At 43.4% G+C, this 22,888-nt stretch overlaps 1 protein-coding gene across 1 annotated transcript in view; it reads right to left on the minus strand.

Annotated features, from left to right (window-relative positions):
- Positions 1-11,290, minus strand: part of CA4 (carbonic anhydrase 4) — a 38,891-nt gene extending 27,601 nt beyond the window's left edge. Inside the window, exon 1 of the mRNA XM_077836322.1 lies at positions 11,233-11,290. Within this exon, the coding sequence (XP_077692448.1) occupies positions 11,233-11,290 (58 nt within the window). The remainder of the gene's footprint in view (positions 1-11,232) is intronic.
- Between the last annotated feature and the right edge of the window lie 11,598 nt (positions 11,291-22,888).

Below are 22,888 nucleotides of genomic sequence, written 5' to 3' on the forward strand. Positions count from 1 at the left end.
GTCCTCTGATGTTCCACAATAGCTTGTCTGGTGTCCATTGGCCTTCTCTACTGTGCAGGGCCTAACACCTTCTGTTGGAAGCCAGCATTTCACACTATTTCATATTACGGTCCTGTCTGGTGATTACACAGTTAGAGAGAATTGCAGTGTAAACACTCAAATATTACCTTACAATATGGGATACAGGTATTGTAAGTGAGATTAAAGCATTTTTTTTTAACAATACTAACACCCAGGGGAGCTAGTCTATTTCCAGATATGAATATGTCAGTATCCAAGGGAGACATGGAGACCTTGGCATAAGCTGGTACCTGGTTTCCCAGCATCATAATCCTCCTTTTGATAGCTCTTAGTTTCCTAACATTACGTTAGTCTTCCTGACGTTACGTTAAAAAAAATACTTAAACTGAAAATGTTGTACTTCTGGTTACTGCTGTATTGTAACACTGGGGGGAAATTAATCCCTGGTGTACTCACCTGCAGCTTACAGCGGTACACCAGGAAGGAATTTGGCCCTTTAACGCTATTAGCAGCGTTTTTGCACGCAGTGGCTTAGGGGTCAAAGTCACCCTCAGCATTAGTTGTGTTGGGCTAGCTTGTTTTAGGGGATAGGGGAAGGAAACCACTATCAGTTAACGTGCTGCTCATTTCAGGGAAGTTTTGATTGTCGGCCTTGATGGGTAGACTCAGCCTCCAATATTTAACTCTCGAGTGGTGTAGCTGTACCAGCTGGGGACAGAGATTTGTTCAACCAAGTGTCTCCAGTTCCCAGTATTTCTTCCCTTTGTATGATAATTTTATTCTTCACAGTCAGTGTAAGGTGCTGGCTTGTCCCCAGCCCATGGGGGACCCACTGCCACACCCACTCCTGCTTCCAGGCCAAATGCAAGAATCTTCCTTTTAACTGACCACCGCCTCCTAGGGCTCTTTCCCTGGAGGCACATTTCCCCCAGGCAGTTCCCTCTGCTGTGCCTCTTGGACTTCAGCAGCCCACCTTGGGAATTCTCCGCAGCTCCAGCTCCTCTTTCCTTATTGACAGCCTGGTTCTTCATTGCCACAGCTGCTGCTCTGCCCTCTTCAGTTGCCAAACTGGGAGCACCTGTTTGAGCACAAGGAGCTGGACCTGTTCTTTTAAAAGGCATCAGTCACCCAGTGACAGAGAGCTATAATGTATGCCTTCCAGACCATTAAGAAGTGGGTGCCCAAGGAAAAATGTTCTCAAAATGGTGGAGCTTTACATATAGTTATATAATAGGTCTATCTAGCTAATCATTAGATATATAATTGTGACAAAGCTCTGTCCTTGCCTCCGTGGGTCCCACGTTTCCTGGCGGATTTCGCTAGCCTCAGAGGCTCACCATGACCCTGCACGTAATCCTTCTCTCTCTAGAGACAAGGGTCACAGTCTACTGGGCCATTTTCATCATAAGCCAGTGAGGGAGGTGAGGAGAAGTTATCCTTCCTTGCACAGTCTCTGTTATCTTCCAGTCTCAGTGATTAATCAGGGGGCAAAGGTGGCTGGGGGGAGCCCAGGCCCACCCTCTACTCCGGGCTCCAGCCCAGGGACCCTAATAGTATCAGCTATGGTAGCTGACGTTTTAGAAACATAATATGTACAATTCCCTGGGCTACTTCCCCCACAGCAGCCCCCACTTCCTCAAGCTCCACTTCACCCTTACCTCAGGGCCTCCTTCTTTGTACCTGATATGGTGTGTACTACCCAGCCTCTCTAACAGCACAACTACCTTCCACAGCTCCTGATGTGCACACCCACCTGACTAACTGGGAGGTTTTTAACTAGTTTCAGCCAGCCCCTGATTGGCTTCAGGTGTCCCAATCAACCTAGCCTTCTCCCTGCCTTCTGGAAAGTCCTTAATTGGCCCCAGGTGTCTTAATTGACCTGGAGCAGCTGCCATTTCACTGATCCTGTTACCAGGGATTTGTTTAGCCTGGAGCTAGTATGCCTGGAGCTATCTCCCACTAGTTTTCTGTGGCCATCTGGCCTTGCCCCGTCACTATCCCCACATACACACCCATATGCTTATCTCATATGACTTATAAGAATTGTAAGCCCTTAACTCACTGCCAGGTGAAGAAAGAGAACCAAATTAGCTTGTCACTTTAGCATGAAGGGAAGTTTCTAACTTATAACTCTAAATGTTTCCCTTTCTGTTTTCCAGCCATAACCTATGATCTTGTCCCATCAATAAAATTCCTTTGTAATGATAAGCTATTGCTGTGAGGTTGATTGTCTTATCAAAGAAGGAAGCTGGCGTTAAATAGATATGCAGGGCTAAGGTGAATCTTGCTTATCTTCCTTTATTTAAGGTAGTACTAGATAAAGTTTGGGAGCCCTATTCAATATGATTATGACTAACAAAAAAAAAAAGGAATAGAATTCTTTTGTAACATTCGCCTAGTTTTGCTGTTTTATGTACATGTTGGTAACGTGCATAGAAATGTGAGTGAAAAATCTAATAAGGGGCCTCTGGGCATATTGTATCCTTTAAAAACAAAACATCCAGTAAAGTCAATATATGGAGAATGGCTATTGTTACTGACCAATCTCCCGCTCCAACTAAAAAAAAAAAAAAATCCCAAATACGTAGCCCAAAGTCTTGGACTTGTTTACTGGGAAGATGAACCTAATGCGACACATGCTGAAAGCCTGAACACTTGGGCTTTGTGAACAGTCAAAGGGAATGAGTTTCACATGCCCTTCTGCTTTCAGAATTTAGATCTAGGGACTGTGAGCACAAGTGTCTCTGATTGCTATTGCTGTCATGAAATGAGCATATGCTCTCGCTGTTTTGAAATGACACTTCCTATGAATGGTTTCAGAGTAACAGCCGTGTTAGTCTGTATTCGCAAAAAGAAAAGGAGTACTTGTGGCACCTTAGAGACTAACCAATTTATTTGAGCATGAGCTTTCGTGAGCTACAGCTCACTTCATCGGATGCATACCGTGGAAACTGCAGCAGACTTTATATATACACAGAGAATATGAAACAATACCTCCTCCCATCCCACTGTCCTGCTGGTAATAGCTTATCTAAAGTAATCATCAGGTTAGGCCATTTCCAGCACAAATCCAGGTTTTCTCACCCTCCACCCCCCCACACAAATTCACTCTCCTGCTGGTGATAGCCCATCCAAAGTGACAACTCTTTACACAATGTGCATGATAATCAAGTTAGGCCATTTCCTGCACAAATCCAGGTTCTCTCACTCCCTCACCCCCCTCCAAAAACCCACCCCCATACACACACAAACTCACTCTCCTGCTGGTAATAGCTCATCCAAACTGACCACTCTCCAAGTTTAAATCCAAGTTAAACCAGAACATCTGGGGGGGGGGGGGTGGTAGGAAAAAACAAGAGGAAATAGGCTACCTTGCATAATGACTTAGCCACTCCCAGTCTCTATTTAATCCTAAATTAATAGTATCCAATTTGCAAATGAATTCCAATTCAGCAGTTTCTCGCTGGAGTCTGGATTTGAAGTTTTTTTGTTTTAAGATAGCGACCTTCATGTCTGTGATTGCGTGACCAGAGAGATTGAAGTGTTCTCCGACTGGTTTCTACACCAACATTCCACACAAAGATGGACTACAAGCCGTCAGGAACACTATCCCCGATAATGTCACGGCTAACCTGGTGGCTGAACTTTGTGACTTTGTCCTTACCCATAACTATTTCACATTTGGGGACAATGTATACCTTCAGATCAGCGGCACTGCTATGGGTACCCGCATGGCCCCACAGTATGCCAACATTTTTATGGCTGATTTAGAACAACGCTTCCTCAGCTCTGGTCCCCTAAAGCCCCTACTCTACTTGCGCTATATTGATGACATCTTCATCATCTGGACCCATGGAAAAGAAGCCCTTGAGGAATTCCACCATGATTTCAACAATTTCCATCCCACCACCAACCTCAGCCTGGTCCAGTCCACACAAGAGATCCACTTCCTGGACACTACAGTGCTAATAAACAATGGTCACATAAACACCACCCTATACCGGAAACCTACTGACCGCTATTCCTACCTGCATGCCTCCAGCTTTCACCCTGACCACACCACACGATCCATCGTCTACAGCCAAGCTCTGCGATACAACCGCATTTGCTCCAACCCCTCAGACAGAGACAAACACCTACAAGATCTCTGTCAAGCTTTCTTACAACTACAATACCCACCTGCGGAAGTAAAGAAACAGATTGATAGAGCCAGAAGAGTTCCCAGAAGTTACCTACTACAGGACAGGCCTAACAAAGAAAATAACAGAACGCCACTAGCCGTCACCTTCAGCCCCCAACTAAAACCCCTCCAACGCATTATTAAGGATCTACAACCTATCCTAAAGGATGACCCAACACTCTCACAAATCTTGGGAGACAGGCCAGTCCTTGCCTACAGACAGCCCCACAACCTGAAGCAAATACTCACCAACAACCACATACCACACAACAGAACCACTAACCCAGGAACTTATCCTTGCAACAAAGCCCGTTGCCAATTGTGCCCACATATCTATTCAGGGGATACCATCACAGGGCCTAATAACATCAGCCACACTATCAGAGGCTCGTTCACCTGCACATCCACCAATGTGATTTATGCCATCATGTGCCAGCAATGCCCCTCTGCCATGTACATTGGTCAAACTGGACAGTCTCTACGTAAAAGAATAAATGGACACAAATCAGATGTCAAGAATTATAACATTCATAAACCAGTCGGAGAACACTTCAATCTCTCTGGTCACGCAATCACAGACATGAAGGTCGCTATCTTAAAACAAAAAAACTTCAAATCCAGACTCCAGCGAGAAACTGTTGAATTGGAATTCATTTGCAAATTGGATACTATTAATTTAGGCTTAAATAGAGACTGGGAGTGGCTAAGTCATTATGCAAGGTAGCCTATTTCCTCTTGTTTTTTCCTACCACCCCCCCCCCCCCAGATGTTCTGGTTTAACTTGGATTTAAACTTGGAGAGTGGTCAGTTTGGATGAGCTATTACCAGCAGGAGAGTGAGTTTGTGTGTGTATGGGGGTGGGTTTTTGGAGGGGGGTGAGGGAGTGAGAGAACCTGGATTTGTGCAGGAAATGGCCTAACTTGATTATCATGCACATTGTGTAAAGAGTTGTCACTTTGGATGGGCTATCACCAGCAGGAGAGTGAATTTGTGTGGGGGGGTGGAGGGTGAGAAAACCTGGATTTGTGCTGGAAATGGCCTAACCTGATGATTACTTTAGATAAGCTATTACCAGCAGGACAGTGGGGTGGGAGGAGGTATTGTTTCATATTCTCTGTGTATATATAAAGTCTGCTGCAGTTTCCACGGTATGCATCCGATGAAGTGAGCTGTTGCTCACGAAAGCTCATGCTCAAATAAATTGGTTAGTCTCTAAGGTGCCACAAGTACTCCTTTTCTTTTTTCCTATGAATGGTGTATCTGTCTGTCCAGGTGCTTGTCTTGCACTCTTTGCTGTAGCAGAGGGGAATAATCTTTGACGTGAAACTGGTGGGAAATGTCATTTTCCCCCCGGACTGGCTAATCGGATGGTCCCTTTCCTCCTGCAGGATGAGTGTACTGGATTGAAGAGCACTGGGGAGAAGCATGTAATAAACTGCACCTATACTGCTACGTGAGAGGGAGATGAACAGGGTGAGTGGATACAACATGCTGACCGTGCACTGTACTGACAACACAAAGGCTGATCCTTTAAAGAAGGTGAGGTATTAATGATGTTGACTCCGCTTTTTTACGAGAAGAAATTCTACCCAGTCATTAAATATTACCAGAGACAAAGTGAAAAGTAGGGGAAAACAACCTGCGAACTTTCAACTGTGATGCCCTTGGTTGCATTGGCACAGCAAAGAATGCACTCTCTTGCGATCCTTAGCCCCTTTATTGGCTGAGGAGCTAAAGCATGTATCCAGCAATGGAGGACTTGTACTGGCCCATTGACTGTGGGGTCAGGCATCTGCTGTTGCACTATCAGCCGTATTCATTGAGCGGTTAAAAAGACGTAAATGTTCCGGAGCTGCTGGTATGGCAGCAACTTGTTTCATACTGTGAGGCAGGCTAAGGAACCGATCCTGTGTAATCTTTTGAGCGCTTTACATTCAAAAAGTAATTCAGATTAAGGTACAGTGTGAATTTAAAGCACAATAGCTATTCCAGAATAACTCCATGTGTGGATATTCTTTCTGGAATCAGAGTACCTTATTTCAGTTTAGCTTGCTTATATCAATGAGTTGATTAATAAGATAAGCAGGAACAAGGCACTCTGATTCCAGAATAAGAGCATCTGCACATGGAGTTGTTCATGCATAACTCCATGTGTGGACAACCCCTTAAACAATGGGACTTGCAGGAGGCTTTGCAGAACCAGGCTCTGAATTCACTCCTGAAGTTTGATGGGGACTGGGGTATCCGGAAGATTATGTGCTTGGTATCCATGTGCTGTTGACCATACTGCTTTGAAATCCTTTTACAAGAAGACTGCCAAAGAGGGATATACAGTGGACTTATAAGAAGCTACGTTTTCTTCCTTCTCTGCCATATGTAATAAAGCCATGTCTGTCTGGCTGGAGGGTGTGTGGCTTGTAAAGGATTAAAACGGTTCAAGGTTTGTTTCATACAAGGCTATAATACCCTTTCGGACATCTCTGAAGAGGCTTCCTGCCATACTACCAGTAAGAACACACAAAACACTCTAATTAAAGAGCAGTTGGGGCTTCTAACCCGCCATAGCCTATTACATTTCAATTCAGTACACTGAAAGTATATTCATTTAAAAGGCCATATTGTGCCTGAATATGTGGTACACCTGGTAATGACTGCAAGTGGGGACAGCTTCAGATACACCACGTAGCGTATAGTGGTGTCTCCTGGTCTGCCACCAGTTAGGGGGTGTCATAAAAATGGAAGCGACTAAGTAAGAATAAACCGTCTAGGTCTCTGTCTCCGCAGTAGGAAGCACCTGAATGCCTGTGCTGCTTTGTTTTTATCTTTCGTTGGACTTTTAGCATTAAGAAGTGAATTAGACTGAAGTTGCTGCATTTCCATAGCCTCCAACCTTACCATAATCCTAAAGAGATGAATGAATATGTCCTAAATTCCCCTCTATTCCTCCCCTCGTATTCCTCTTCTGTCTCTTTGCCATGCAGTCCGTCCACGCCTTTCTCTTGCTCACAGAAACCCTCGGTTGTGGGCCAAATCCTCCATCCCAAGTGAGGTACGCTCCTGCCTATTCTGTGGGCTTGTCCAAAGCTCAGTTATTACTCCCTTATTAACCGCTCTTATTAGTTTAATGATTAATTGCAGGATTGATGTTTAATCAGAGGGTTGATGTGTTAATATTTTTACAGGACTTTGATGCTGTAAAGCACTATATAAATGTTAAATATTCTCATTGTCACAGCATAGATTGGGGGGCTATCAGTTCCCATGATGACTGAAGCCTGCGTTTCAGGCTTACAGGGCCAGGAGAAGAATAGTGAGGACAGAAAAATATTGGGCTGAGCGTGTCCAGTTCTTGGCACATGCTCAGTAACCTGCAGCACGTAGTATTTCCTTCCTTCATGCTTACAGTGGGTCTGTTGAGTAAGAGTTTGTCACGCTGTAGCTATGTATGAATGTTCGCAGGCCAACTCAGATAAGGCTTTGCGAGTGTGCTGGCAGCCGCTCACTGAATGCTTACAAGGAAGAAAGAAAAGGAAGCACCAAAGAACCTATCCTGCTTAAGGATATAAACTTAAGATCAAAAGTCTGCCTGTGTTGGTGTCATAAATATCAAGGGAAGGGTAAACACCTTTAAAATCCCTGCTGGCCAGAGGAAAAACCCTCTCACCTGTAAAGGGTTAAGAAGCTAGGGTAACCTCGCTGGCACCTGACCAAAATGACCAATGAGGAGACAAGATACTTTCAAAGCTGGAGGGGGGGAGAAGCAAAGGGTCTCTTTGTCTGTGTGATGTTTTTGCCAAGAACAGAAAAGGAATGGAGTCTTAGAACTTAGTAAGTAATCTAGCTAGAAATGTGTTAGATTCTTTTGTTTAAATGGCTGATAAAATAAGCTGTGCTGTGTATATTCCTGTTTTTGTGTCTTTTTGTAACTTAAGGGTTTGCATAGAGGGATTCTCTGTTTTGAATTTGATGACCCTGTAAGGTATTTACCATCCAGATTTTACAGAGGTTCTTTTACTTTTTCTTCAATTAAAATTCTTCTTTTAAGAACCTGATTGCTTTTTCATTGTTCTTAAGATCCAAGGGTTTGGGTCTGTGTTCACCTATGCAAATTGGTGAGGATTTTTATCAAGCCTTCCCCAGGAAAGGGGGTGTAGGGTTTGGGAGGATTGGGGGGGTGGGGGGGCGGGGGAAGACGTTTCCAAGCGGGCTCTTTCCCTGTTAGACGCTTGGTGGTGGCAGCAATAAAGTCCAAGGCCAAAGGTAAAATAGTTTTTATCTTGGAGAAGTTTTAACCTAAGCTGGTAAAAATAAGCTTAGGGGGTTTTCATGCAGGTCCCCACATCTCTACCCTAGAGTTCAGAGTGGTGAAGGAACCTTGACAGTTGTAATGGCCAAGGTAACTACTGGGAGAAGATCATGTTTTTGATAACTTGTTAGTGATATTTAATCTTGTGTTGGATGGTGAGGATAGGCAGGGAGGCGATCAGCGATTTCTTTCCTCCTTGGCTCTCCAGTACTAACCTGTCTTTGTGTTCTTTTCGTGTACCTCTCACTCTCCTTAGTTTTACATTAAATCTTAAGATGACAGTGTCATGGTTCTGCCGTCTCGGAGCTGGGTATGAAATATTAATGTGTGTTTGTAAAGAGTTCTTGCCCCAGTAAGTGGAAATGGAAAAAGTTAAAGAATTCTTATGCCTTTATTTGTTCTGTTCTGTTTTATTTTTTTGTCCTTGCAACTCTGCATTGCTATGAACAGCACATACTTTGCCTTTGCATGGCCCAGAGAGACGTAAGGCTAGAATTTCGTGCAGACCCCGTCAGTGCCAGTGTACGTTACAAAGTTTTACCTCCATGAGAATCAAAAATACATAAAGTAGAAGTACAGAAAATGAAAGGAACAAGGTCTGCCATATGTGTATCCTTTGAAGTTCTAGAAACTAATAGTTTGGGGTGGTAAATCTGTAAATCCTGTTCAGTGCTCAAGGGGAATGTGAGAACGCTCCAAGGTCCCTGCTAATATGCCCTGGGGAGAAATTATTTCCCTATCCCCACTTTGGCAGGTGTATCCCTGTTACATAACGTCTGGACCATAATGTGCTAACAATGGTGATGGCACTACAGATGGTTTTAAACAATCCTCTCTCAAAAGGTTTGAATGTCTCTGTTGGAGCTGCCCAGATCTCACACGGATCTGTCATGTTCAGTCTTGCCCCTACCAGTGATCCCCAGGAGGCACTGAAATGGGATGCTTTGGGGGCACATTATGCTGCTGTTGATGATGGAATAACGATAAATATGTAGGAGCCGATTAACATCATTAAATTATTTCTGATGTTTCATGAGATGCTACCATACTGAGAGACAACATGGCCCAGGTTAGGATGTTTGCCGGAGAGTTAGGACTTCTGCATTTTATTCGTGGATCTGCTCCTGGCTTCTGGTTGACCTAGGGAAAGTTGCTTCAGTTCTGTGCCTCAGTTTTCCCATTGATAAAATGGGGATAATACTTAATGTACCTACTCTATAAAGCACTTTAAGATATATGCATGAAAAGAGCTTGGTGGTGGTGATGTTATTATTCTCTTACCAAAGGTCAAGGCTTCCTACAACTTGAGGTCCCCAAGCTATGGTCCCATCAAACCTGCTTTTAATTCAGCTCTGATCACTCATGTTTAGGGAGAACCCCTAAAAGTATAAACAGAGCCCTAGTAACTTAAGCTCTGTCTTGTGAATACAGCAAACTGTTATAGATTGTCTCTTATTTAAAAGCACAAACCTCTTTTATAAAAACAGCCCACCAAGAGTGCAGTCAGAGAGATGTGTGTTAGTAGCTGTGGGCTTTGAACCAAGTGGGAGATATATTAGTTGCTGAATACTTTGAAAAGCAGAGGCTTGTTGTGCATGTGCATCTGTACTAGATGTGAATGGGGAGGTTTATAGGAAGGAGGTTATTGGAAGTCTTAAGTGACAGAAGAGCCACACCGGTCAGATTGAGCAGCTGCAACTGTATTGCAATGTCATTCTCAAAGGATGGATGTGGAAAAGGGTAAATTACTGGATTGTTGATCTGGAGAATTAAAAAACCCCTCGCTGGGGTTAAACTCCTCCGTTTCAGTAGTGTTCTGTTCAGGTTTTAACACTGTCCTCATCACGTTCAGCGTTTGCTGCTTTCAACTACTTTTGCCAGTGGATCTTGAGATGGGTTATCTTGTTGAAAGCTGCATCCCTTTCACAAACTCTCAGACACAGGGCAGCAATACATTAGATGCATCTGATAATACTGAATCTTTTTTCTTAATGATGCAGCCTGCTCCTTTTTAGGACAAAAACTCTGAGCCTTCATCGCTACTTAAGGACTGTTGTGTTTATTTTTAACTTTGATATTTACATGGGGAAGGATATTATTGAATAGTACTGCATTCCTGATCCAATATAAGCGTACAAAAGCCATCTGAAATTTTTGCAGTGCTGATGATAGATCATTATCTGGTATTAACACAGTCATCATCAGTGGATAGCAAAAATTTAATTAAAGAAAGAAAGAGAACTATAAATGTCTGTTAATTTTTAAACAAATATATGGCTCTATCAGGCTAAAGTAGCAAAAGACAAAGAACCTGAATTCTTTCATTTCTTACATTATTTCTTAGCATTATTAGAAGAAAAATAAAATTAGGCTACCTATAGTTGTATGCCATTTAAATCAGCATAGTACATAGGCAAAGAAAATACATTTTTACGGAATCTTTGACATTTATAATTACATATAGAGGTAAAGTAAAACCTGATGGATTTTCTTGGGGTGAAAAAATACTATAACCATAAAGGTAAAATAAAATAGTCAGAATAAATCCACTTGTGATACCAACCCATAAATGACCTGAGAGAGAAACAAACAAACAGATACCTTAGATTTATCATATAGAAGGATTAAAGAGTTTGAACAGAATTCAGTGGTATTCAAAATTCAAATAATCAAATATGAATAACCTTGATACCCAGGGGTGGGAAGAACAGCATGGTCTTCTTACCTTCTGTTGCTGTCTTGGCAGTGTGCAGAGAGAGCAGAAGAAGGAAAATCAATTCCATTATCTATCTCCTATTCTAGATAAGATGAGTGAGGAGGCTAGAATCAATTAGTATGTGATCATATTTCTGCTCTGGGAGTTTTTATACAGGAGTAAGTAGTCGTGGTCAGTCCTGATAGCCGTAGTCAGGAAGGTGAACTCCTCCCCTTTCTAATTTCTCCAGGTATGCCCTACTCCTGATTTGATTTAATTTATTAATTTCTCCCAAAACTGGAATTGTAGAAGGGGTGAGATTTTCCAGCACTAAATAAGTGTCTGGGGCTAAATGACAGATATTTTACTGACTGGGCAGATATCTTGTAGCCGATTAGTTTAGTGTTTCATTTCTATCCACTGAAAAATAGCAGCTTCTCTGATAGTGCACATGACCTTCAGATTAAGTGAGAGTATGTCCATTATGGTCAGTGCTTTGTAAAAATAAGAAGCTACTCAGAATTGTAGCAGGGTTAGAGACTGAAAAAGCAGGATCTCTTTGTGCAATTACAGTCAATGTTTTATCAAGTGCCATATGGCTTTCATGCATTTTGCCAGGCACCTTATGTGTGTGTATAGTTTTAACTTGCTACAGTTAAATGAAAGCGAAACTTTTTCATCCAATGCTCCTTTAACTATAAAAAAGTGATGCAACTCTTCTGATTGCTGTGCTGTGCCATGCGATGCAGGTTCTTATACTGCCTCATCCCTGTAATATTGGAGTGCACTGATTCAAGGTGCCTGATTGACAGACAGGCTTTATGCTCTGCCAGTAGAGGTGTGATGAACAAGTCTACTAGCAAGCGGCATTTCCTTTCATACAGTGTATCTGTTCAAACTGTATTGTATGCATCTGAGTTAGGGCCAGGTTATGACCCAGCCATGCATGAAAATAAAGGGGTAAAGGAGAGAAGATCCTTCCTGTGGCCATGTTAGTGCACTGTACGTCCTGGCTTGGATAGAAGGAGAAGAGTTGGAGTTGTCTGCCTGCTGCTTGCTCCATCAAACAGAAGTATAGGGAGCAGCTGGAGATGAGTATGCTGGGGCTCTGAGTCTTAAAGTGCCATCCATCAGAACTGAGCTGGTTTGAAGGGAAAAGCAAGGGTTACCCAGTAAAGGTCTGCAATAATTTCTCCCCATGCACCTCCCAGTGCAATTACTTGACCCAGCATCACCTCATATGAACGGAGCCTTTACACTGGAAGACCCTGGTGCAGGGATCCTCTGTGTGCAGGTACATAGTAAACAACAATAATGGGCCAGATCCTGCAGACTCTTCTAAGTCTGTACTTGGGCAGATCTCCCTTTGCTTTCAGTTGGTGTCTTTCCTGAATAAGGTTTGGGGCCAATAATAACAATTTAATATCTCCCAGCTGATCTGTGATGCGCTGGCCTTTGTTTTTCCCCCAAGAGATGATGACTATAAATAAAGTTGTAACAATGAAGGGTTGCTATTTTTCCATCCTGGATTGGGTAGATTTAGAAACATGAACGGACAATAATGAACCTAGCACCTGGTGCTGAGCTGAATTGTTACTGCAGTGACAATAACAAAGGGGTTGGGGTGGGGGGTTGTTGGAGTTTAGAACTTCCTAATTTGGCAGCCTCTGTGGAGTTTTCCAAGCGAAGCACGTAGTCAGAGATGGGGGCGTTGGAGGGAGGGAGGGAATGGGTCGGTGTCAAGCAGAGGCCTTGAAGGTTGTGTTTATCTTTGAAAACTCGTGGCGAACGGGGGAAGTCCCGGATGACTGGAAAAAGGCTAATGTAGTGCCAATCTTTAAAAAAGGGAAGGAGGAGGATCCTGGGAACTACAGGCCAGTCAGCCTCACCTCAGTCCCCGGAAAAATCATGGAGCAGGTCCTCAAAGAATCAATCCCGAAGCACTTACATGAGAGGAAAGTGATCAGGAATAGTCAGCATGGATTCACCAAGGGAAGGTCATGCCTGACTAATCTAATCGCCTTCTATGATGAGATTACTGGTTCTGTGGATGAAGGGAAAGCAGTGGATGTATTGTTTCTTGACTTTAGCAAAACTTTTGACACGGTCTCCCACAGTATTCTTGTCAGCAAGTTAAAGAAGTATGGGCTGGATGAATGCACTGTAAGGTGGGTAGAAAGTTGGCTAGATTGTCGGGCTCAACGGGTTGTGATCAATGGCTCCATGTCTAGTTGGCAGCCGGTGTCAAGTGGAGTGCCCCAGGGGTCGGTCTGGGGGCCGGTTTTGTTCAATATCTTCATAAATGATCTGGAGGATGGTGTGGATTGCACTCTCAGCAAATTTGCGGATGATACTAAACTGGGAGGAGTGGTAGACACGCTGGAGGGCAGGGATAGGATACAGAGGGACCTAGACAAATTGGAGGATTGGGCCAAAAGAAATCTGATGAGGTTCAATAAGGATAAGTGCAGGGTCCTGCACTTAGGACGGAAGAACCCAATGCACAGCTACAGACTAGGGACCGAATGGCTAGGCAGCAGTTCTGCAGAAAAGGACCTAGGGGTGACAGTGGACGAGAAGCTGGATATGAGTCAGCAGTGTGCCCTTGTTGCCAAGAAGGCCAATGGCATTTTGGGATGTATAAGTAGGGGCATAGCGAGCAGATCGAGGGACTTGATCATCCCCCTCTATTCGACATTGGTGAAGCCTCATCTGGAGTACTGTGTCCAGTTTTGGGCCCCACACTACAAGAAGGATGTGGATAAATTGGAGAGAGTCCAGCGAAGGGCAACAAAAATGATTAGCGGTCTGGAACACATGACTTATGAGGAGAGGCTGAGGGAACTGGGATTGTTTAGTCTGCAGAAGAGAAGAATGAGGGGGGATTTGATAGCTAGCTGCTTTCAACTACCTGAGAGGTGGTTCCAGAGAGGATGGTTCTAGACTATTCTCAGTGGTAGAAGAGGACAGGACAAGGAGTAATGGTCTCAAGTTGCAGTGGGGGAGGTTTAGGTTGGATATTAGGAAAAACTTTTTCACTAGGAGGGTGGTGAAACACTGGAATGCGTTACCTAGGGAGGTGGTAGAATCTCCTTCCTTAGAAGTTTTTAAGGTCAGGCTTGACAAAACCTTGGCTGGGATGATTTAATTGGGGATTGGTCCTGCTTTGAGCAGAGGGGTTGGACTAGATGACCTCCTGAGGTCCCTTCCAACCCTGATATTCTATGATTCTATGACTGTGCACCAAAGTTTGTTCGAGCTCTTTTCAGTTGTACTAGGTGCAGATATAAGGTCTTTGATGGGGAAGAGGGCGGTGGCTCCTCCAGAACAATTTCCTCACACTGGTCTGGTTGCACTCCCTGAAAGCCAAGAGCTTTATTCTACACTTCATATACGTCATCCTTATTTAGGACCAAAGAATCAGGTTGAGAAACTTTGGCCTTTAAATCGGACTCTTTTTTTTCTCCTGTATACCCATGTTCATCCTCTCGTTATTATTTAATTTACATTACAGTAGTGCTTAGGGTATGTATACCCTGCAGCAGGGAGCAAGCTTCCCAACACAGGTAGACGGGCTCACACTGGATCAGCTTGAGCTAGCGTTGCTAACAATAGCAGTGTGGACATCATGGCTCCGGTGGAGAGACAAGCTAGCCACCCAGGTTCAGACCCAGGAAATTGGGTGGGCTTTTAGTGAGCTAGCTCCAGCTGAGCAAGCACAAGTCTGTCTACCTGGGCTGGGACCCTTGCTCCTAGCTGCAGTGTAGATGTACTCTTAGAGGCCCCATTTTGTGCTAGGTGCTGTACATACATATAGTCCCTGCCCCATAGAGCTTACAGTCTAAATAGAGAAGATAGCTAGAGGGCAGGAGAAATGAAGTATTGTGATGGGGGAATTTAGGCATAGAGAGACTGTGTCTTATCCAGTGTCACACAAGAAGTCTGTGGCTGAGTTGGAAAATGAATCCAGGTCTCCTGACCTTTAACCCCAAGGCCATTCATCCCCTTCCATAGCTGTTCCTCCGCAGAATATTTTGCAGTGGTTTCCTTGGCCATGGGTGGGCTAAGAACTGGGGACATTCAGAACAGTGGGATCCCCCCACACTTTGTGGTCTCTCTCTGCAGAGATTCTCCTTACCCCAAACCCTGGCCTCAGAAAACATTTTAAGTTCTCCCAGTCCAGACTAGCCCTTCCACTCTCTTGTGAACCCCTACAAGCCAGAGGTAAACCCTGTATTGCCTGGTAACCTGAGCAGCAAGCATCCTAAAAGGTATGCCATCATGCTTGGCGCTCGGCAGCAAAGACTTCTGGGGATCTCCTGCCGGGGCCTGGATCCTGGCCTCCAAGAGATCTGACCTTCGCCAGCCACTCCCCACAATGCTTCAAAGGATGTGCTGCAAGAATTGATGTGATCCTTTTTGTAACGTTCCTGAGGACTGTTTGCATATGACTAAGCCAGTCTGTTTCGGCAGAAGCCTGGAGACAGGAAGTAAAAGCAGTTTGCATCCTCTCCAGATGAATGGCTGGAGGCCTCTTGCATATCTGAGGAAAGCAGCCAAGGGAGGATTAAAGCAGGATCCTTTGGATCAGAGTACCATGGCTGGGGGGCGGGGGGGGGGGGGGGACACCAGATGGAACAGAGGTAGAGTAGCGGGCCACAGGCACCGTGCTCAGCGTATTGCCTCCAGTCGGCTACCTGCTTTGGTCAGCACCTGTCTCACTTCGGATGGAGATCAGAGAGCAGGAGAGTGACATGAGTCCATCTGGGGAGGCTGGGGGCATTTAGAGGGACTAAGAATGCTGGAGGATTAACCCTTGATCAACTAGGGACTCTCCAGTTGGGAAACCCGCCCTCAAGAATGAGAGAACGTGTGGGGTTGCTCCTGATTACACTGTGTGAAGGTTTTCTGCCTACGGGCTGGGAAAGCTGGAATATCTCTACCAGTAGGTGCAGGAAAACCTGGAGAGATCCAAGCTCCCAAGGCATCTTCTCTCTCCATTGAGTTAGCTCTGATCCTTCCCAGCAAGTCTGCTCTGCCATGCGGCTGCAGCCACAGTGCTCGTTCTGGGGTGAGGAAGGCTGGCAAACAGTTCCTTCCAGACAGTGCATTGATCTGCTGAAAGGTGATGCTGGTAGAGTGTCCCCTTGCTGGTTTGAAACAAGACCTTTCCAAATTTGCTCATGAACTTGGTCGGGGGGTTTTGTCTGATCGTTTATTTTTTAAGGGAAGTGAATTTTTAGTGCTGGTGGAATGTGCCAAATTGACTTCCCTAGAGACTGAAGTCCTCTGTCTACAGACACGGGTACAGCATAGGTGGTGGCAGTAAAAGGCCACACAGTCCCATGGCTGCACCTTAACCCTGTCCTCGCAATCTCAGATGGCCAACAGATGTGCCAGTTTTGGAGCTTGCTTTTGCAGTATGGACATACCTTCTCCAAGAACAGAACTAAGACCCGTTAACCACCCAACCAGTTTGACGAGCCTCTGCCGGATTTGAACAGGTGATGAACATTAACAGCAGAGCCCTTTTCACTGTGGTGTGGGGAACTTATCCCAGTAACAGATCATTGTAGGTGGGGCATCCAGAGAGATTTGCAGGGCTTCTTGAGCCTTTTGGCTCAGTTCTTGTGTAACCTGCTTACTATCTGTTTTGTGTTATATCTGAGAACTGTATGCGGCATTATGTGCTCCAGTAAGTCTTTACCATCAACTATTGTGACTCTGTACCCACCTCCATGCAGTCTTTCTGGTCTATGGCATGACTGTGTGTGTATGAGTATGTGATGTTTCCGTCTCATAGGTAATGAGAGAGTTGTAACAGAAAACTTCTCCTTTAACTCAGGTGTTAGAGGTCTGTTTTGTTTTGTTTTTTAAACTAAAGGACAAGGCTTCTACTCCTAGCCCTCAGGTGTGTGCAGGTGGTTTATCTAGGCATTGTGTTGGCCTTTTACAGTACATGGATTTGTTACACTGCTTCTATTGCAAGACCAGTCCCTTGTGCCAAACATGCCTCTAGTCTGAACATGGGTATTTTGGTTCAGGCACAAGTTGCAAAAAGCAGGAATGTTGAGACAGATGGGTTTATGACTGCAAATACAGGAAGCATTGTCTTCTTTAGAATTAAATTATAGGTAGGGGACTTCGCTGCATGACACGCAAGTTCCCTTTTTCAGTGCTGTATACATCAATGTCTTTCTCTTTTTAGACAACCTCATAAATTCTACGCAGGTTAAAAATTACAGCCCTGCATCTGGGTGAATTGTACAGGCTGTACCATGCCTAAATACCTTTAAAAGTTTGAGCTTTAGTCTCTCTGGGCCTCAGTTCCCTATCTCAAAAATGGGAATAATAGTACTTCCTTCCCTTACAGGGGTGCCATGAGGATATGTGAAAGCTATGTGCAAGATTTTGAGATGCTCTGATATAGCAGTAATGGAAGTCATATAAGTACCTAGATTAGATAGATAAATTTTAAGTTTTCCTTCTCTTGATCTTGAAATCTATTTTTGGAAAATTCTTGATGAAGTATAAGTGTGATTCTTGTCAGTTATAATAATTACTATTATTTATCGAGTGCAGGTAGTATAATAATTGCAAACTGTAATATTCCAGAAAATGTTTTTTTTTTTGTTTTTGTTTTTGTTTTTTTTCCTTTTAAGGCTGTCCATGTCCAGGAGATGAAAAGGAAAAAGGAGTTTATTCACAGGGCCTGCCAAGGCCATTTTAGTGGATGTGCAGAGCCCGGAGAAGATTTTCAGGAGGAGTCTTTGGCTCTGTAAATTGGCTCCCATTGAAATCTGTGGGAATTTTGCAAGATTGGGCCCTTGATCTAGTCAGACTTGGGGTAGAATTTTCAGAAGTGCCTAAGTGACCTAGGAGCTTTTTCAAAAGTGGCTGTCAATCTGGCCCTTAGTCTAACAATGACTAACAATGCTGATAGGTGTCTAGAGGGAATTACAAAACTGCTCGTACAATTTAGACACCTAACTCCCACTGAAAGTCAATGGAAATCAGGCACCTAATTCACACAGTTGCTTTTGAAAATCTCACCTATCTGTGTCTTTAGGTGCCTAAATATCATTTTAAATGTGGCCCTAAGTCATCCTAACTTTCAGTCAGATGAAGGGTTTTTCTACACATGGAGTTATCCCCAGTTAGCTCTGTGTGTGGACACTCCTATTCTGGAACAAGAGTACTTGGTTCCTATTAATCTTAATCCACTGGGTTAATCGGTAGAGTTAATCAGGAATAATTCCATGTATAGACAAGCTCATGCATGCCTACATCACTTTTAAAAATGGAACTTACACTCCTAAGTAACTTAGGCACATTTAGAAAATGTTACATCTGAGAACTAGATTAGTATAGCCTTGGGTCATGTGCTACTTTGGCTGCGCAAGGTTTTCACTTCCTTCTTTTGCTTCTCCATCTCTGGCTTGTAGCTAATGTAGTTCTGTTAACTGGCTGCTGAACAATGATCTGAGACATTAAATCCTGATCATCTTGGATTCAAATTCCTGCTGAGGGCCACACATTTATGGCTAGAACATTTTCAGTTAACTGAAAAATTAGGACACAGAAATTCTAGAGTGGGACGGGATGGGGGAGGGGCAAAACCGTCTGTTTTGAAAGAGTCCCAGCAAAAATGTTGGAAAGAGATTATACACTCGACTCTTGTCTTCCTATCCAAAGAGGAAGGCTTTAATCCACATTAATTAAAACAAAAATTGGGTAAATAGGCTCCTTGTTTTTACTACCCCCTTTGCTGAATATTCCTTCTTTGCAGGCCTGCTGGATCTAGATTGAAATGCTGAGTAGATGCGTATTCTTGTGTCAAAACTGTGCTGGAGGTCATGGCAAGCAGGAATGGTATGTTCTTCCTTAATAAGACCCAGTCTGCTCTTTGCCTTTCATAATTTGGGACAGGATATTTGCTGTCCACAGTTTGTTAAAATATTTTTAATAGAATGAGGGGATGGTTGGAAAAAATAGTTATTGTATGTTGGGCCTGTGGAATTTCATAGCAAGAAAGGTCTTGGGGCTCAAGCATAAAATGGTGAGCCAGACCTGGGTTGTGTTCCTATTCCTACCACTGCCTTCCTGTGTTTCCATGGGCAAATCACTTAACCTCTCAGTGCTTCACTTTCCCTATATGTAAAATAAGCATAAACGACTGGAGGGATAACACTGGGTGATGTGAGGTGCAACGGAGACACAAAATATTGTCTTACTCATCACATTGCAGTGCTGCATCTTCTCCTATAACTTCAGGAACAGTTTTTGCGCATTTATTTAAAATCACGGTGAAATTCTGCAGTCTTCAGACAGGCACGTCTCCCGTTGGTGTCCGTAGAAATTTTGCCTGAGTAAGGACTTGCAGAATTTGTCTTAGATATTTTACAAACTGCTTTTTGGTTTCAACACAAAACCCAGGATGCATGATATCCCTCATAGGACAAATTCTGACATGCCTTGTGCTAATGTATATGGACAAAACTGTGCATGACTTTCCCATAAAGTGGACCCCTCTCAGGAAGCCCGCCTAGGTGCGATTCTACCCAGATCCTGGCAGATAGTATTACTGACACTCATTATTTGTATTACAGCAGCACGTAAAGGCCACAACTGAGACCGAATAACATTATGCTTGACACTGTACTGATATATAGTAGGAGATGAGCCCTGCCCCGAGGCGCTTCCATACGAGGTGTGAGAGGCTAGTTGTGCATGTGCCCTGCACTTCCATCTGCACAGAGAGAAAAGGGGCTGTCTTCAGGGGGAAAGTGAGCATGCTTAGCTCCATTGCACACTTCCTGCAAGCTTGACCCCAGTGACATGCTGTTCAAAACTCTATAGTCCAAGCTCTCTCTTGGTGCCAGTGGGCATTTTGAGAGTATTGGGCCTTCCATGGTTGGGTGTCACAGTTTCAAAGTGAATGTTTCAATGTAAGACCAAGACTGAAGGACTCTCGTGAAATTATTCAGCGCTGGGTGGCTCAATGTTCTTAAACCTAAGCGAATGTATACCAGAATGTAGCACTTAAAAGTCATGTGACACTGTGGACCTAAAGGGTTTGATGTTGGAAAGTGACCTCTTGTACCCATAAACATGCTACTTTACATTCTCATTTGTCTAGCTAAAAAAAGTATAGTTTATTGGGACTGTTTTTTGTCTGCAAACTTCCTGCAAGCATTCCTGAGCTCTGGTCTATCGGTAATAAAAAGGCCGTAATTTCCTATCTCTTTATATCTGTTTGCTGACCGTAAGAATGGTTAAAGTCACAAGATGATCTTTCTGGTGCCATATATCTTCTGCATGGTACAGTACATTCCTGCAACATAAAATATGGCATTTAAAACAAAGCAATCAGCAGGTTGACTGATGGCTGGGCAAGTGTCCTGTTAGAGATCCATTCAATCTCATTTAAAAAAAGACTGAAAGCTGCAAATTATGCACATAGCTAGTCCAAGTAACCATGTGTTCCTAGAACCACTGTCCTGGTCTTTCACCTCCTGCCAATGACCTCTATTGCAGGCTATGACCCACCTGTTGTCTCATGTTTCGAATTAGACTGCAAAGTCTTTGGGGTGGGGACTGACTTTTTTTTTTTTTTTTGGTGGGTTTATACAGCACCCAGCACAATGATGGTTCAGCCTGACTGGGGCCTCTGAGTGCTCCTGTAATATAAATAAATTCTTAGATTTAGAAGAAAGCTAGCGAGAGAGAGGCCTGATCCAAAGGCCTGACCTGTATTTTTTTCTTGTCTTGCCACAACAAAATTTGGAAATTAAATATATCAGCAAACTCTTTCCCATTTTAAAAATTCAAATAATATTTTTAAATTAGGCTAATGATTCACTTGAAAACCTAAGAGACCTCAAGACAATTTTTTCCTTTATAGTGCTCATAAGAGACGGCGTTGTTTAATGGTTATCGTGTGGGGGCTGAGTGTCACGGCTTCTGGGTTCTACTCCCTGTTTGGAAATTGACTTGGTGTGGGACAACTAGGACCTGATTTTTCAGAGGTGCAGACAACCCTCAACTCCAGCTGAACACCAAGGGATCAGCATGTCTGAAATCGGACCCTAATTGTTTCAGGCTGGCACTCAAGAACTGGGGCACCCACTAGTAGTGAACATTTTAAAAAAACATGCCTCTCCAAATTTCTGTCTCTCACTTTATCAGTAAAATGAGTACACTAATACTTGCCTGCCCCACAGAGGTAACAGGAAGCTTAATTAATGTTTATAAAGCACTCTGATATCCTGGGGGGAAAGGTGATACAGAAGAGCAAAATATTGTTATTACTTAGCATTTGTTTTCACACTATATAATATAATAATACCTACCTCTTATATAGTGCTTTTCATCAGTAGGTATCAAACAGCTAGATATAAATCAGTTACTTTCTGGTAACACCAGGTACACATCTAAACCTGTTGAGCTTTTGGCCAAGGGAAGATGGAAGGAAGGATGTTCTAATGGTTAGGACACTAGCCTGGGACTTCAGTGACCTAGGTTCAATTCCCTGCTGTGCTACAGACTTCCCCTGTGACCTTAAGTAAGTCACTTAGTCTTTCTGTGCTTTAGTTACTCATCTGTAAAATGAGGACAGTAGTACTTCCCTACTTCTCAGCAGTGTTGTGAGGCTAAATAAAGATCACCAGATGCTCTGGTAATCATAGGACTGGAAGGGACCTCGAGAGGTCATCTAGTCCAGTCCCCTGCACTCATGGCAGGACTAAGTATTATCTAGACCATCCCTGAGAAGGTGTACATCTAACCTGCTCTTAACAATCTCCAATGATGGAGATTCTACAACCTCCCTGGGCAATTTATTCCAGTGCTTAACCACCCTAACAGTTAGGAAGTTTTTCCTGATGTCCAACCTAAACTGCCCTTGCTGTAATTTAAGGCCATTGCTTCTTGTCCTATCCTCAGAGGTTAAGAAGAACATTTTTTCTCCCTCCTACTTGTAACAACCTTTTATGTATTTGAAAACTATTACCATGTCCCCTCTCAGTCTTCTCTTTTCCAGACTAAACAAACCCAATTTCTTGAATCTTCCTTCATAGGTCATGTTTTCTAGACCTTTAATCATTTTTGTTGCTCTTCTCTGGACTTTCTCCAATTTGTCCACTTCTTTCCTGGACACAGTACTCCAGTTGAGGCATAATCAGCACCGAGCAGAACGGAAGAATTACTTCTCGTGTCTTGCTTACAACACTCCTGCTAATACATCCCAGAATGATGATCACTTTTTTTGCAACAGTGTTACACTGTTCGCTCATGGGGAGGCCCAGGATAGATGTTCAACTCTGGCAGAGTAGGTGGTCCCCAGTCTAGCATAGCTTTCATTCTCAGCTTTAAACCATTCCTTATATATATTTTTGAAAGTTCAAAACTCTCTTGCAAAAAGCTGAAAAGATAGAAGTCTGGCTTCCTCTACATAAATGCATAATAAATCAGCACTCTCTACTACTTCACTAATATCTCCTTTAATCTAATAATATCGGATGGATTTTTAAAATTTTATTTGGCAAATCCAATAGAGAATTAAGAAGATCCCTGAGCTTTTCACAAAGAAGCTATTTATGCTCTGTTTGATATTACTCTTTAATTAGGCTATCACTTCACATGATATTTCACCCCAGAACACTAGATTCCCAAGAGACTTAAGGTA

The sequence above is a fragment of the Eretmochelys imbricata genome, chromosome 17, assembly GCF_965152235.1.
Source record: "Eretmochelys imbricata isolate rEreImb1 chromosome 17, rEreImb1.hap1, whole genome shotgun sequence".
In the NCBI taxonomy this organism is placed as follows: Eukaryota; Metazoa; Chordata; order Testudines; family Cheloniidae; genus Eretmochelys; species Eretmochelys imbricata.